Source organism: Macaca mulatta, chromosome 4 (assembly GCF_049350105.2).
Source record: "Macaca mulatta isolate MMU2019108-1 chromosome 4, T2T-MMU8v2.0, whole genome shotgun sequence".
Classification (NCBI taxonomy): domain Eukaryota; kingdom Metazoa; phylum Chordata; class Mammalia; order Primates; family Cercopithecidae; genus Macaca; species Macaca mulatta.
In genome coordinates this window covers 41,353,426-41,371,177 of record NC_133409.1, presented here as the reverse complement: position 1 = coordinate 41,371,177, position 17,752 = coordinate 41,353,426, and the positions used below count along the sequence as shown (strand labels likewise).

General features: G+C 34.9%; 1 protein-coding gene across 11 annotated transcripts in view; it reads left to right on the top strand.

The window, feature by feature from the left end:
* Positions 1-14,470, top strand: part of BCLAF1 (BCL2 associated transcription factor 1) — a 31,436-nt gene extending 16,966 nt beyond the window's left edge. For 4 of the 11 annotated variants that reach the window (XM_077999438.1, XM_015137372.3, XM_015137375.3 and 1 more), the window contains exons 8-13: positions 698-782; positions 3,114-3,289; positions 4,388-4,568; positions 5,858-6,004; positions 11,560-11,772; positions 11,926-14,470. In XM_077999438.1, the coding sequence (XP_077855564.1) occupies positions 698-782; positions 3,114-3,289; positions 4,388-4,568; positions 5,858-6,004; positions 11,560-11,772; positions 11,926-11,931 (808 nt within the window). In that variant the 3' untranslated portion in view covers positions 11,932-14,470. Of the gene's footprint in view, positions 1-697; positions 783-3,113; positions 3,290-3,422; positions 3,586-4,387; positions 4,569-5,857; positions 6,005-11,559; positions 11,773-11,925 lie in introns of all 11 variants that reach the window. The other 7 variants (XM_077999440.1, XM_015137374.3, XM_077999439.1 and 4 more) reach the window with 3 other exon arrangements.
* The last annotated feature ends 3,282 nt before the right edge of the window (positions 14,471-17,752 follow it).

Below are 17,752 nucleotides of genomic sequence, written 5' to 3'. Positions count from 1 at the left end.
CTTTGAATTTCTAGTAAGTTTGTGAAATAAAAAATGTTCCATGAGAGAGAGAGAACAAAAGCATGAGCACTGAAGTCAGATAGTTGTGTTGAATTCCTGGCTGTGTCTCTTCATTGCATTGTGATGAACAACTTAATCCCTGGACATCAATTTTTTCATATATGAAATGTGGATAATCATGCCCATTTTGCAGGGTGGCAGTGACAGTGATACTGGCTATGAAGTATCTGACTTGGTACTTCATACACAGTTGGTGTGGTTTTGGTGATGACTGCTAAAGCAGCACTGGGTAGTTGCAACCGATACTGACTTAAAAAGGAAAGGCGCAGAATAAAACCAAAGGGGCACTGAATATCTAAAAATATTGAAGACAGGAGCAAATAATCCTATTCATGTGTGTTTGTTGATGTTTAAAATGATACCCAGTTTAATCAAAACACATTTTTTCTATTTTTGGTCAATAAGTTGGATGTTTTAAAGGCCAGACTTCTATATAAAAATATCTGGTTGGAGCATTTTAATTCATTCTTCGTGGATATTTTTTCTTAATTATGTATTAGTAAATTAATAGTCTTGGTGTGCTCAATTAGTTGATTGGGAGAGAAATAACTGTCTTAGGAAAATGGGTAATCGTGTGGATGTTTTCAAACCAAAAAGTTAGTAATATGACTAAAAATATACTTTATTTTACATTAAGGAGAATTGACATCTCACCAAGTACCTTGAGGAAGCATACCCGTTTAGCAGGGGAAGAGAGAGTTTTTAAAGAAGAAAATCAGAAGGTATGTTTTTGAATGTAATTTTTTTCATGTTAAGTTCAGCTTAGTTAATGATATTGTACCAAATATAGTTTCTCAAGGTAAATGTCTATAGATATCTTCTACTTTTAATTCATAACTACATCATGGTAGTATGCATACTGTTCCTTCCTGGAAGAAATTAAGCTGACACTATGGTATCTTAAATTTAAACCAGGAGTATTTTTTCAAAACGCTAATGAAAGGAAAAAAAATAGTCCTAAGAAAACCGTAAAGAATCAGTGGGTAGACAAAGGAAAATTATAAAATCAAAGAAGAATTTTGAGATGAGATTCATTAGCGAGAGTAAATATTTCTCGATTTGTGTGTCTAAATTTAATATCTCTAGGTTCTTCACAGATAATAAGAAGTAATCCCCATGCTACTGGGCATTTTTGATGTGGATTAAGAAATAAGCATTCTAAGTACTGATTTACAAAAAACGTTTGGAGCAAAGACTTATCACTCTTGGAATATTTGGGGAATGGGGGAATGTCTTTTAAACATGAGAAAGGAGCCTGTGAAAGACATTGAGGGGTCTTGGTGAGAATGGAATTCAGTGGTTAAGGGGTCTCCAATATACTCTGACAATTCAAAATGACCTTTGCCAGGTAGACTAATCTATATCAGGCCATAAAATGTCTAGTAGTAGAAATGTGGGGAAAGATAGGGAACAACTGTTTTGAAGAGATTAGGGGACTTGGAAGTACTGCTTGATTCCAATTCTGGCTGTCACTAAGTACTATCTACATGATAATTGGAAAATAACCTCTTGAACTTTGCTTTTCTAATTAGAAAAACGAGAATGCTTCTGTTTTGCAGAGTTGTTGAATAATTGGGTTATTTTGAAAACAGGCACATTTGTTACTAGAAGCTATTATGGACAGTGGTAGTGTACAAGTTTAATAGGGCATGCTATTACTAGATGTGGAATCTAGAGCTTACAAATAAGGTGTTTGTTTTGTTTTGTTTTGCATGGGGTGTATTGATCTTGAAAGAACAGATTCTGAGAAGTGAATGCTTTTTTTGGTTTTTAACTTAAATAACACCTTGGGTTCAAAGTTGTTAATTTAGTTTTCCCAACAGTTTAGTCTGTCCTCATGCTCTGACAGTGAGTATCTTCTCTCCTCATTACTTAGACCAGATTTTGATCCAGAGGAGAAAAAGTAGAGATAACTGATGAATAGATAAGAGGATATGCCATTGGTTTTTATCTTCCTGTCTGGATGAATAACATGTTAATATGTAATTATGTATATATAGTTTGTAATTTGCAAAGTGGTTTCACTTATATTATCTTGTTACTTGTGGACTTGGTAATACCTAGGTGAATAGGAAGGTTTTTTTGCTCTTGATCAGATTTTTTTCTTTGTGACTTTGGGAGCAAATAGGTGAGTAGTTGATACCATTTGGAGATACGTACTTTCAGTTTTATGAATGCTTATGAATATTATAGCCAGACTTCCCAGAGTAAATACTACTTATTGTTGAATACTAGCAAGGATGTCCACATTGCTTAGCATCTTACTGATGTATAATTTCTCTTCATTCCTAGATGCCTCTTTCCATCTTCCTAAATTATATAGTATTTGAAAAAGCAATGGAACAAGAAGGAGGTGAATTGTGACCCAGTTAAACTAATGTCCGTTGCAATACCTGAATTGAGAAAGGGCAGTATATGGCCCAAGATACTGAGTACAGGATTGCGAATATCTTTCTGGCTTTGTTTCTACCCTTGTTCAACCTCAATTGGTTTCATTAATCATATTTTACGTGCATGTTATGGAAATTATAGAATTCTTTTGAAGTTTTTTTTTTATTGGGTTGGTCAGATTATTTGGGAAGAGCTTGATCATAATGAGGCTTAAGTAATGAGAACCATTATGTTAGGATCTCTCTTTTTTAGGTAGAAGGCTACATCACAACTACAGATTATAACATCTGTATTCAACTATTGAAAACAGCATTTGGAAGGATGAGGGATAATAGGATATGCTGAGTGGAAAAAATATTTGTATCATTTACTGTACAAAAATTTATTATAGATTGTTTTGGATAAAAACCTGCAAAATTCTCAAGATACTTAGCTTTTAATAATTTCCCCAGTTCCACTGCACTTTGTATACCCAAATGTTTAGTAAAAATAATCAAGTACTTTTTAACAAAAACTAAGTGATAGTATCTTATATGATTCATTATTTTCTGATACTAAAATGCCAGTTTAGAAGCTGGCATAAAATTTAACTCTATAATATGTGTATATATATTTTTTCTATTTCTCCCCTGAAATCTGTATTTTACGTCTGTCTTTTATAGGGAGATAAAAAATTAAGGTGTGACTCTGCTGACCTTCGGCATGACATTGATCGCCGTAGAAAAGAAAGAAGTAAAGAACGGGGAGATTCCAAGGGCTCCAGGGAATCCAGTGGATCAAGAAAGCAGGAAAAAACTCCAAAAGATTACAAGGAATACAAATCTTACAAAGATGACAGGTAATTGTTCAAACTGACTAAGATAGGTTTTAGCTTCTAATTAGCCTTTAATAATTGTCAGCTTAATTGCTTTCAATTTTGACTGTGTAATCGAATGTTTAAATTTAAACAATTAAAATTATTTGTTTTACAGCAAAAATGTATTTGTCTTTTACACGGCTTATGGTGGATGAGGACAAAAACTTTGGAATAGCAAGCTAACACTGAAAAAAAAAATGACAAATTAATGTGTCCTATTATCCAGGCTACATCAGGAGGTTGGACTTCAATGCAGTGCATTTCTAGAAACAGTTTGTGTAAGAACTTTGGTTCGTTATGCTTGATTCCGCACTTTTTCAACTCATAACACCCAGAGTACAAGAATTTTAAACTGATATCTAGTGGTTTAACATGGGAGAGATGGGGGGGAGGAAGGACTAGAAATAGCAATGTGTATTAGTCTTTCAAAATAATTATTTCCATGGAAACTGTTAGCAGTGGTAAGAGTTAACCACAGGTATGACCTTTTCGGGTGTTGCATTAAATCATGTAAATTTGATCATCATAGAGGCAAATAGGAACACAAAGTATTATAGATAATCTTTTTCCTTGCTATTCATTAGGTAAATGGTGGATTTTATTTGTGTTATTAAATTTATGGCTGTTATTTGTAATGTCATATGCTTTTTATTTGCTATAATGGTACTATAGCCCAAACTATACCAACTATTTTCACCCAGAGTGTACAAACTGCAGTCATTTTGAAACTTGGCCTTAAGAACATCCTTACTTTTTCCTACTCTTCTCTTCCTTTCGTTAAAGTAATAAAAGATATAAGTTAATTTAAAAATACTAAAGAACTGAACCTTATTCTTGACCTTTACAGACTACTATTTTCTAACTGGCAGGCCCTAGCATGTTTTTCATTATTGATGTAAAACACATATTGAAGGAGAATGGAAACAGATTGTGTCAAAATTTAACACCCAATTATTTTATTTACATAATTTTATTAGGGGATAGTGTTTTTGACTTGAAAAATATCTCTTCTATTGTAAGATTCAGCAGGGTCTTTATCTTTTTAAAAGTAGCACATTTTTTGTTTTCTTTATTTTGCAGTAAACATAAAAGTAGAGAGCAAGATCATTCTCGATCTTCATCCTCTTCAGCATCACCTTCTTCTCCCAGTTCTCGAGAAGAAAAGGAGAGTAAGAAGGAAAGAGAAGAAGAATTTAAAACTCACCATGAAATGAAAGAATACTCAGGCTTTGCAGGAGTTAGCCGACCACGAGGAACCTTTGTAAGTGAAAAAATTATCTTTGATTGTTTGGTAGGAGTTTATCTTAGAGTAATGTACATAAGGAAGGTCATATACATGACTTAGAGATGTTTATGTGTGTCATTATTCCTAAAGTCAGAGGTAGTATTGAAACATGAAGTGGTGTTTGAAGTGCTGTCTTCATTTAGAAATACCATTTTGAGATCTAGAAGCATCTGTATAAACTAGGTACTTTTCTTGACTTCGAGATCAATAACTGTACCTAGTCCTTAAAGACCAAGAGTCAAGGAAAGTTACTGATTGGTAATAACATTTCTTTAATCACTTAGTTTTTGAAAAAGTACCTTAACGCCTTAATAAAACCCCTGTATGTTCATCTCTGTATTACAGTTACATTCATTTTGCCTGCTTTCTTCAAATCCTTGCTTATATGGGTATCAATCATAGAAATCAGAAATATTTCATATAGCGTGTACATTATCCCCATGTTTCCGTAAGTCGTTATAATTATTAATATAATGACTTTATGGTAGTGCATCTTCTTGCCTCTTTAATTTCTAGATTCACACTCCTACCTTGAGCGAGTTATCTAGTTGGGTTTTGGTGGAGTTCATTAATTAGATAATTTGGGAAAGAGAAGAGCTTTGCTTATATAGTGTTAGGTATGGCTGAATACTTGGGGCTTCTATGGTAATTCAAAGAAATTAGATAACTTTTGGCTAGTAAAAAGGAAAAACAGCTTGATTATTTAAAAATATTAGTTCAGGCCGGGCGCGGTGGCTCATGCCTGTAATCCCAGCACTTTGGGAGGCCGAGGCGGGTGGATCATGAGTTCAGGAGGTCAAGACCATCCTGGCTAACACGGTGAAACCCTGTCTCTACTAAAAATACAAAAAATTAACCGGGCGTGGTGACGGGCGCCTGTAGTCCCAGCTACTCGGGAGGCTGAGGCAGGAGAATTGGCGTGAACCTGAGAGGCAGAGCTTGCAGTGAGCCGAGATTGTGCCACTGCACTCCAGACTGGGAGAAAGAGCGAGACTGTCTCAAAAAAATAAAAAAATTAGTTCAGTCCTTGAAAGTACAGTATTCTAACACTTAGGTTGATCATTTCTTCTTAACCTACTCAACTTTTAGTTGGCAGAATTTTTTGCCTATGATATAAAATGGCCATCCTTTTCATCCTCAATGGCTACGAGATTTAGATAGGAAATTAGGGCGTATGTTTTTTGTTACTGCAGTAAAATTAGAGTTTGCATGTAACTAAATACCTTTTGATTGCATCACTAAACAACTTTGTTAATGTTAATCAGTTTCGAATTAGAGGCAGAGGAAGAGCCAGAGGAGTTTTTGCTGGGACAAATACTGGTCCAAACAACTCAAATACTACTTTTCAAAAGAGACCGAAGGAAGAGGAATGGGATCCAGAATATACCCCAAAGAGCAAGAAGTACTTCTTGGTGGGTGTTAGACATCTGTGTTTATTTGGTTTGCATTAATTTTCAAAGCATACTAGGTGAATACATTTGAGTACAGATAACCACTATTATAAGAAGATTCACCGTTATGTGGGAAACCTTTTTTAAAATAATTACCCAGATGATTTGAAATTTTGAAAAATGTGGGTCCCTTTAGTCCTGTTCATACTTTCTTGATATTAAACATAGGCTGATCAGGGTAAGCGAAAAATATACCTGATTTGTTACCCACATTCAGAGAAGAACATTATATTATAGTTGAGCTTAATGTTTGTTTTATATCTGTCTATAAGACAGTGACAGTTGTAGAAACTTCACATTAAGATGTACCTTCCATCATCATAGCTATTTGTTTAAATGAAAAGGAGAAGAATTTTTTCAAAGTACGTGTAATTAAGAATTTTAGGGAGGCTGTCAGCTTTCATTGGTGAAAAAAGATGATGAAAAATTAGAGAAAAGTTGCTGCTAGGTAAACTAATTTGGTGCTTCCTGTGGTAGAGGTGCTTTTCCCTCTGAAATAGTTTTTCAAGGATGAAGCTAGAGGTGATAGGTCTTGAAGGATTCTCTAGATAAGGATGGGCATTTTCTGCTGTTTGGCATGGGGAAAAGGGTCCCTGCTGCATTATAGAGGTGTACGAGAATATACCAAAACTATTACCAGAAGTATTCATTTTTTTTATCATGGCTTTTCAGAGAATTTATGTTTCAGAGACTAGTTCTGAAAACTAGTTGCTTCCATGGAAGAAAATTGTATTGGACTTGAAGAGTTGTTGACTTTTTCAGTTGGCTTTTTATGAATATATTTGAATAAACCTCAATGTCCATGACATACCTACTTAGAGATTATAGCTGTAGTTCAAAGTGGATCTCTGTTTTGTCTGGAAAAACAATATATTTGTTTCAAAAATATATTTCCATTTGCCTCTTTTTTGGCATGTTAATGACCAAGAACCAAAAAAAAAGTTAGAGAGTGCGTTATGCATAATGTTTTCTCAGTTTATGCTTCTTGAGTGGCTTGAATTGACATTCTGGAAAGTAAAAGGCATTTGATACGTAGAAAAATGTGAAAGATCCATCTACTTCTTGGTTCAATCATTTATGTATTAACAGACATGTTTATGGTAGGTACTAAGGATGGAAAGACAAGTAGGATTATGTTTATGCTAGGTACTAAGGATGGAAAGACAAGTAGGATGTGATTCCAGTTTTTGACTTAGAGACTAGTAGTAGAGAAACAAACATTCTAAATATATATGGTGGCTTTTTGCTTTTCCCAAAGAAGGAATAGGTGGATTTTTGCAAAGGGAGAGAGTGATTAGAAGAGACTTTTGTAGAGGAACTTGACCTTAATTAATCTTGAGGTTAAGAGGTAGGCAAGTGTACTGCACATAGCAGAAGGAGTGAAACAGCATGGTATAGAGAACTATAGTATTCAGATGGCTAGATGGTTGGTATAAGTTTGGGAAAATTGAGTACAAGGAGTCACAGTGTCAAAGGTCTTAAAACTTTTAAGAAAATAGAGTTTTAAGCAGAGTTTACATAAATCATGGGTGTTAAAAGTTAAGCAATTTGAGAAAATACAGTGTCTGAACTAAGGGGCTAGATTTGAGAAAAAGTAACATTTATGGGGACTTGAATTCAGGGATGTTGGTAGTGAGAGGAAGGAATCTAAATCTATAGGAAAGAAGCTGCTTTAAAAAGATTAAGTTCTGTTCTGAACAGGTTGAATTTGAAGTTCTTGGGAGAAATGGAGCTGTCCAGTGGATAGTTGGTAATTCAAATTTAGAGAAACAAAAAAAAGTGCTGTAATTTTATAGGTCACCGTTAAAGCTGTGGTAAGATCACAGAAGAGATAAAGACCAACATATCAAAGGTGGGGTGAAAAGTGAGAGAGAGTAAAAATGCCAGAGAAGTAGACCAGGTATGATAGGTCAGGAGGTGAAGAAGGAATGAGAGGTGAACATGTAGATAGTAATTGTTTGCCACTTTTAACAACTTACAAATACAAAATTTAGGCCTTTTTTTCTATGGCATTCTCTTAAGAATCTGCTATCCCTTAAAAAATACATACTCATTTTGGGTTGGCATTTAATTAGGCAGTAGTTTCATTAAGAAGAGTGTCTTATTTTAGGAATTTAGCCATATATAAGTAGCAGTAGTATTTTTATATGTTGCTTTGCTGGGTTTTATTTAAAAATCTTGGTCTCTGTATAAAACCGTACACATTGATTTGCCACAGACTGATCATGTTCACTAGAATATCAAGCAAAATTACACACTGTTTCCTTATAAATCAATTCCCAAAGTTAATTATTTTGGTTTTTACTTAATTATGAGCCATTGAAATGGCAACTTTGGTTTTCACATGGATAGTTAAATTAAAAAATTTTGTATCTTACATGTAAAGGAATGTTGAGGGAAAAAAAGAAAAATACGATTCAGAAGGAAAGTCTTCTAAAACTAGACATTCATTCCCTTAGGTTCTTTCAGAACAATTGACCAGTTTAAGAGAGTTTGCCCATTTGGATGAAACATTAATACTTAGTAATAACAGGCCAGGCACGGTGGTTCATGCCTGTAATCCCAGCACTTTGGGACACCGAGACAGGCAGATCACGAGGTCAGGAGTTCAAGACCAGCCTGGCCAACATGTGGAAACCCTGTCTCTCCTAAAAATACAAAAATTAGCCGAGCGTGGTGGCGCGTTGCCTATAGTCCCAGCTACTCAGGAGGCTGAGGCAGGAGAATCGCTTGAACCCAAGAGGCGGAGGTTGCAGTGAGCCAAGATTGTGCCACTATACTCCAGCCTGGGAGACAGCGAGAATCTGTCTCCAAAAAACAAAACAAAGCTTAGTAATAATAGATAACATTTATTAAGCATTATGTACCATGCTCGGTGCTGTTGTGAGTATTCCGTACGTATTAATACTTTAAAAAGCCTTTTGAGTTGGGGCTGTTATTCCATTTTTGTGGATGGAAAAAACTGAGGTACAGAGGTTGAGTAGCTTAACCAGAGTTATGTGGCTAGTAGCAGTGGGGTCAGGACTTAACTCATTGGGCTCCAGAGTCAGGGTTCTGAAAGGTCTTGTTTGTACTATTTGTTGTCCAATACTGAGTTATAGTAATCTTTGTTGCATTCTTTTTGAAATTTCCTATCTCTAAGATTTGTTTTATGCAAAGGTGTGATAATGTTTTCAATAATAAAAATTCCAGGAAAGATACTAGTTTTAGTTAGAACCTGAAATTCTATGGAGTGATGAGTGTGAAGAGTTGGAGCAAGTGGGAAAGTACTGAAGGTTCTCAGTGTTGAGTTGCTGCCTTCAAAGGAAGAGAAAATCCCTGGTGGGGAAGGGGGTTCAGGATTGGAGTTTTGGTAATTAACTGTTTGAAACTTGATCCTTGTATAGAGAAGAGAGAAGATGATTCAGAAGGTCTTGGTTCTAATACAGACTCCTTTGTTAACATGTTCTTAGCTGTGTATAAATATCTAACTTCTGGCCCATCTTAATCTGAGATAATTAAAATTTAAAAATTTTAATAATGAGATTGAAATCTTCGATATAAAACTTGAGTATTAAGAATATGTTTAGCATCAAAAATCTCAATTAAGTAGCTGCCAGGATACCCTACGAAAGACACAGTCATTGTTTAGGTGCTGTTGTGTTTGCCAAGTTTCAGATGATTGTATATTAAAAGCAATGGCTAATTTAACCCCAGTGTTTAGCTTTGCCATTGGCTTTTCTGTTTCTGCTAACTCTTAACTACCTGGTGTGGTAATCATATATTGCCACCAGGGTATCTGGGAAATGTGTTTTATGGGTGATGGTCACAAGGATTAGAAGAAAGGGCTAGCTCTGTGACCTTGGGCAAGTTACTTAATTTCTTTGTGCCTCAGTTTCTTTATTTCTAAAATGGGGATAGTAACAGTATTTTAGAGGGTTGTTGTGAGGATTAGATGAATAAGTACATGTAAAGTGTTCAGAACAGGGCCAGACCCATATTACACACTATAGAAACATTATTGCCACCGTTTGTTGAGTGCTTGCTTGTCAGACACTGGGCCAGGCACTTTCTACTGATCTGTGTTCCCTCAAGGAACATATTATTAAAATGAAGTAAATTCTAGAGAGGTTGCCCAAAGTCACACAGTTTGTGGTGATTTAAATCCGTGCTTGTACTCCAAAACCTCTTCCCAGAATCCATGGCGTATTGTGTAAATATCATAAAAAAGCTCTCAAGAGTTGGGTATGTTAATGTGATAAGGGAGCATGAAATTATGTAGTCAAGTGGGCATTATTTTTAGTGGCAGGCTGTTTTAAAGTAGTTTATTTTGGGTTTGCAATAAACTGCTGTATTTAAATTTGCACTTTTGATAGTTCCAAGATTCATTATAGAGTCATGTACACCTCTACCTAGTAATCTTTGAATGGTTTGATAAAGATAGATTATTAGCAGTTGGTAAGTTCTCTTTCATATAGCCTGTTAGTTACCCATATAATTGAACTTTTCAAGTCATGAAGGGGGTTAATCAGTTAAATGAATACGTCCAAAGGCAAAGTCTTCTGTTTTGGGGGAAAAAAACTCATATCACATATTACGTAAAAAAAGTTTTAGTGGCTTTTGGATGATTGCTCACTACTAGTACTCTATAGATTACACAACATTTTGTTTGCATTATACCGCTTTTCTCATACAGGGGCATTTTGCTTTATTTCTCATTTTTGTGGGTGACAAAGTTAGTAAGTTAGCAGTTAATTAAATTACATACAGGACTCCCTTGGCCTTTTGTATGAATATAATACCCATCTCTACTCATCTACAAAGTCTAGTACTTTTCAGTTTTGCAGATTGTTTTGCTTAATAGAACAATTCGTAATTTAGGGAACATCTGTATTTGAATATAATTAATAATTAAAGCTGGGATGTGATAACTGCAGTACTTTAGATTGATGAAGAAGAACTGAGTGAGGTGTTAATTCTAGGGACCATGTCATGATTTACCGTTGAAATTCTCTAACCCAGAACATTGATATGTACTATATATTGATCTAGATTTCAATCTCAGTATATTTAAAATCTACTTTTATATGTAAAGTATAAAATTCATACCACCAGTTTCATTTTAGTGAACGTTAGTGATATTTTTATGACTTTCTGCCGCATATTTATAACATGGTTAGAAATAACCAGAAAAACTGGTTATTTTATCTCATTGCATTTGGTGTAATAAGTGGACTTGGATTGACATAATACGAAAACAAAACTGAGAATTCTAAAAATCAGTGGTAATTTAGCAGTTGAGATTCTCCAAATGATTGGGTAACCCTCAGTGCTTGGGTTGCTAAGTAGTAAGATGTGGTTATTCTCTTGACGATGGAATATATTTTTGTTGAAAAATGCAGTTTTACTGGTTTTGTTTTAGAATATTACCAATCTCATATATCCAATCTTCAGAAGATTAATACTGTGGTTTATGATTGGAGAAATGATCTTTACAAGAAACATTTCATTGACAATTGTTTTTAACCTTTCTGTAGCATGACGACAGAGATGATGGTGTGGATTATTGGGCCAAAAGAGGAAGAGGTCGTGGTACTTTTCAACGTGGCAGAGGGCGCTTTAACTTCAAAAAATCAGGTAGCAGTCCTAAATGGACTCATGACAAATACCAAGGGGATGGGATTGTTGAAGATGAAGAAGAGACCATGGAAAATAATGAAGAAAAGAAGGACAGACGCAAGGAGGAAAAGGTATAAAATTTCACCTTGTGATTCTGACAGATTTTTTTTGATACAGGTTTGGTGGGTGAATTAGTTATTTCATTTTTAGGAACAATTATTAATATGGTTCCTTTTCACTCTCCACATCTTGTGTTAATCTTTAATTTTTTTTCTCTTTTTTAGGAATAATAAATAATGAAGTAAGATTACAGCAGAGCAGAACTTGCACCCACCATTTTTTTACCTGATTTTTGTTTTCAAATAAGAATGTAAGCATTTTACTTAAATTTTACTGTTTGCAAGTAGTCTATAGAAATTTTGTTTTAAGTTTTCAAATATCTTGAGAAATAGTAGACTGTATGTTGAAAATTGTACTGAAATAAAGTAGAAAATTGTTACGTACCATATTTGTAACTATCAACTTTTAAAAAAAACTTTTAACGTTTTTGTTACATGCATTGTAATTCTGCTTTGTCTATAAGATACGGTCAAGTACAGCTCTGTGAAAGTTCTGATTCTCTTCCTTCCCTGTTTGTCAATGTTTTATTCTGAAGTAAACGTTAGCTCTACATATAAATCCTGGAACAGAAATTGTTTATAGAGATTACACTAATTATTTTAACTGTATACATCTGTTTAATTTGAACACACTACATTGTAGGGTGACTAATTTTTGAAGTATACCACAGACAAAAGGTTGTTACTTTGGTAAACTAAGCTAGTTTAACACTTGAGCAAATGCTTAAGAAGGAGTAAAAAAAAAAAAAAAAAGCTTTGCCAATAGCTAAAAAGTACAAGCTATTAAAAATTAGACTGAAAAGTTTTGAGAAAATGTTATTTTTACTGAAAGCAAGCAGTGGCCTATAAAGAACATTCTTAGGAGCCTTTTCTATTTGCGTTCAAAACCGAGTGTTCTCTTTCTATTCCTATTTGATAGTTTGAGTCATGGTCTTAGATATTAGCTATTTGTGAGAGGAAACTGGTTTGTAATAATACTGCAAATAGAAACCCCATTTCTACTGAACATCCTAGTTTTAAACAGAAGAAAAACTGTAATCCTGGGGTTGGTATGGAGGAGGTTTATCCTGCAGAATAAGTTGATACATTAGTACCTGATTTCATATCTTACATATTTATTTGAGCTGAACATTAGTTTGTAGTGTAACTATTAGTAAAAATAGAGAAACACAACATACTGTTCATTAATAGTATTTTAAGAAAATTGTTTTTCAAATGTCACCAATAAAAGTTTTGGCAGGAAGCTTGTTGCTGCATTGATCTAACTTGTTTCCCCCCCCCCCACCTCCCCCCTTTTCAGTTGCAGTTTGTAAAATGGCTTTTTCTTTTTTCTCTTAAGGGTTCTATTCTTCAGGTAGATAATTTTTCAAATGTGAATTATCTTTTGTGTCTATATATTGATAGCTCTTAAAGGAGTGAAAATCTAAAATATTAAATTTCAATGTTAAGTCTATCTGCTTTATGGGCATATATAAAAGTAGACACATTTCATTTGTTAATTTAGTTGTGTGTGTTAAAAGGAGCTAATGCTTATTCTGTTAATGTAAACTTTTGAAGATCTTAAGTGTATTGCTCTTTCATCTTAAAACATTTTCGAGGATTTGCAATGCGTCTAGCACCTCGGTTACAGCCAGGGACGTTGGTTAAGAGCTGTTGGAAACAAAACTAAAAGCATACTCAACATATGTGATGTTTATGGCCCTCAGATCCTTAGTATTGTGATTTTTCCCCCCCCCTTAACATGTCTTTCTGAAATTGTCTATTAAAGCAGAGGAAATACCTGCCAAAGGAAGTATGTATTGCATTAATCAGGACATAACTGATATTTTCCTGTTCAGAATAATACGTGTGAAAGCAACATGGATGTGATCCCCAACACAGAATTTTCATGACCCTTTTATTGTATACAAATAAATACATAACAGTTACTTGGTTAGACATCAAATCTGTGTGCATGACTATGTGCTTATCCACTTAAGACAATAGATAAAAGGGGATTTGAGAAATTATTTAATAGGGAGTGGAAATAAAGCTACTTAATTCCTGTGGGCAGGTTATATTTTAAGTTCAAATGCACTGCTTTAACCTTTGGTTACTTTTATTCTATTAAACAAAATTGAGGAAAGAGTGTTATACCAGAATATAGTAGGCTAGGGTGATGGTAAGAACTCTGTAATAGAATGTCATTATGGATGTTATCTTTTTCAGATCAAGCATATAAAAAGTAGCCTGTATATTTTTTTAAAACACATCTTAACTCCACACTTTACGACATTATAAAAGTTGAATGGTTCCTCTTGGCAAGGATATTTGCTTACAAATGCTAGGAAATAACTCATTGATACCTGCGTTAACATATTTTGCCTAGAGAAGGGCAATAAAAACTGAACCAAAGGATATTTCCAGAAAGGATTAAGAAAGCTGTTTAAGAAGGCCATGACTCTTTAGGTGTGTATGTGTACCTTTCAGCATCCTAGGAATTTTTATATTAAAAGCAAAACGTTTTTCCAATTACAGTCTACTTCAAGGAATTACTATTCTTCCTTTTGTCACAGGTAAAATCAGTGTCGGGAATTATAATTTGAGAAAAATATTACCCAGTAAGTAACATTGAATGTAGATGGCTAAACGATTCTTACTCAGTGTGATGTATAATGCAACAGGGACCCTTGTAAATTGTCATACGCCAATAAAATGTCACAAGTAATAACCGCTGTTGTTTGTTTACCTGTGTCTGTTTCACACAACTTATTTCTATGGCCTATTTTAGAATACTAGCACATCTGTTAGGAAGATTACTGGTGTGGTAAGGCTTGATAAATGCTTTATAAAATCCCTCAAACCTCTCTTTACTGTTTTTGTGTTTTGTTTTGTTTTTGTTTTTGTTTCCCTTGTCTCCCCTGGGAAAGTGGGAAATTTTACAGTTGGTAAATCTAAGCCATTATTTTGAAATATAGGAATTCTGGATTTCTAGTTTGTCCTCTTTTTCTTATGTTAATCTGGGACCTTACACCCATAATAATATGGTGATTACTTCTCTTTCTAAAAATGCAGTAGCTAGTGAATAACTAAAAAGAATGGTCTTTTCATTCACTTTGAGTAAGATCTGGTATAATTCTTACCATGTGCCATCCTGTCACTTTTAACAAAGCATTTTCATAGAAGTTTGTGTGCTATGACAAACTGACACATTTTGACTCATGCAAATGGCAAATTAGTCCTTAAAAATTCTGTGAGAGAAATAAGAACACTGTGTGTACATATATATGCTTGTAAAGGGTTGTGTAAGATCACTGGTAGCTTAGTTATACTGGATAATTGTAATGTTATATACAAATTTCTTATATAAGTATGCTGCATTATTAAGGACATTTATTAAACTTACTTTTTCTGGGTTTCAACTGGAATCCCTTTGGTGGGGATGTACCTATAGTTTCCTTGTGGAATAATACACTGTCACATCCAGAAAGAGAAGTACAGAGGCCTTCCTCAGTTTACAAAGTTGAAGGGGAAGGCAAATGGAGAAATAAACTTGATTGTCATTGGGATTAATTTGGCTAGACTCAATCTCTTGAGCCTTAATATGAGAAAGTAATATCCATTATATGTTTAGAGTTCTCAAATAGTTGATACTATTGTTAAATCTGTTTCAAATTTTATTGGGGTAGATACTAAAAATTAGTACACTGTCCTAATGAAGTTTAAATGAACAAGTTTTACATTTCTTAGGATTCGGGAATATATGGAATCTAGTTGTATTTAATTGAGAGCCACAGAGATTGTTGATTTATGAGTTGGACTCCTATTGTTTTAGAAACAATTTTGTGACGGAGTCTTGCTCTGTCACCAGGCTCGAGTGCGGTGGCGCAATCTTGGCTCACTGCAAGCTCCACCTCCTGGGTTCAAGTGATTCTCCTGCCTCAGCCTCCCAAATAGCTGGGACTACAGGCGCCCGCCACCACGCCCCAGGCTAATTTTTTGTATTTTTAGTAGAGACAGGGTTTCACCACGTTGGCCAGGATGGTCTGGATCTCTTGACCTTGTGATCCACCCACCTCAGCCTCCCAAAGTGCTGGGATTACAGGCGCGAGCCACCGCGCCTGGCCTATTACTCATTTTCAGTGTCAAACTTTCCTCACATTATTTTAAATACCACTTTTATTCAAAATTTCCAAGCTTACAATTATACAAAGTTCTCTTGCCATTTTACTATTTGAATATTCCAAAAGATAAGCTATTGTTTAAAAGGAAGTAGAAAGGCAATACAGATTTCAGATGAAGCCCTGAAAGTAATTGGAACAGCCGTAAAGAGTTTTCATGGTGCAGTCATATTTCAGGTTAGTGTTAAACATGTTCTAGCACTTCAGATCCAGCATTTCACAGGTATTGTCTATGGCTAAGTTTACAAAGTGAGAGGGGGTAGCAAAAATTAGTAAATAACATTGGTATGTGGAAGGAACAAGAATGGTGGAAGTACTTTGTGAATGACAGGTTTTCAAACATTTTTATCTAGATGGTGGTGACTCTGAAATTTACCTCTTAAACTTTTCTCCTGAACTCCATTTTTTCTCTCCAACTCTTCCCTGGATAGTTCTGCTGGAACTTCAACACTCCAAACTGAATTCATCACCTGTACCCCATCCTACTGCAAACTGATGTTCTTTCCTTTATCCATTAAGCTAGTTGGACATCCCTATAAAGTGTATGTTCTGTCTTTTCCTCTCCACCGCTGCCCCCCCTAAAACCCCCACCCCCAATAATAGATGCTCATCACTATCCCCAACTGCTGCATTGGTCTCCTAGTTTGGACCCTACCCATAAATTTAATCTTTATATTGCCATCTCTGGGATGTTTTTCAAGTGCAAAATTACAATCATTTTAAAACCAGAATTTAGTCATTGATGTCTCCTGTTGTCTGAACCTTAGCCATGATGAACTATAGGAACTCCCTATGAACTGTTTTTGCCCGCTTTGCCTTATGCTACTCCTTGTTCACTTATCTTAAAGTCTTACACCCTAGCAAAAAATTCCCAATTCCTGTTTTTGTTCTGAGGCCACTGAATGCAGCACATATTAAACTAGTAATTCATTCCACTTATGTGTCTCCGCCAGAATAAAATATTAGCATTTAGTATTGTGCTTGGCACACATACTGTAGTTATGTAATAAATAGTCCTTGAGTGTATAAATGAAAGAATGGTAATTCCATATTTATAAAGGCTTGATTTAATTTTATGGCTGCTGCTGCTTGAAACATGTACAGTCTGAGTTGTGTTAAAAATGTGCTGGGATTACAGGCGTGAGCCACCGCTCCTGGCCGAGATAGGTTCTTGATTGCTGTGTTGAAATCCTTAAAGGGCATTCACAGATAAGAGACACTTTCAAATCACATAGGATCAGGAGACTGGTATTTGATACTTCCTTGTCCGATTTCCTCATTTTAACATGTTACATGTTTAAAGGACAAATCAGTCAGTAGGTAAAAAATCTTAGGGACATAGGCTTACCAGCTCAATATAATGAGCTAATTCAATATAATGAGCAATTGACAACTAGATACTTTCACATGCAGCTTGTGAATAGCAAGTTTTCTGCCTGGATCAAACTGGGGGAGGGGAACACAGGAAAAACCTCAGAAAGCAAGCCACCATATTTTTTAACACTACTCAGAGACAACAGAAAAGCTAGCTTTGTGGTGTCAGAAAAGCTTTCTTGGACCTTATCATTCTAAGAGTTCAGGAAAATCTAATTTCATGTAAAAATGAGCAACGGAAAAAATGTCCAATCACATAAAAGGATTTTGTCAAAATGGAATTATGAATGCTTTAGTAAACCGTGGAGGAAATACCTCTGAAGAATTTAGAAGAAAGTTGTCAGCAAAGCATTCATGGATGTAGTATTTGACCTGGGTCCTCCTTGCTATCTGAATCAGTTGGAATATTAAGCTATGCTAATAGTGCAGCTGGAACAGTAGTGGTTCCCTTCTTATTC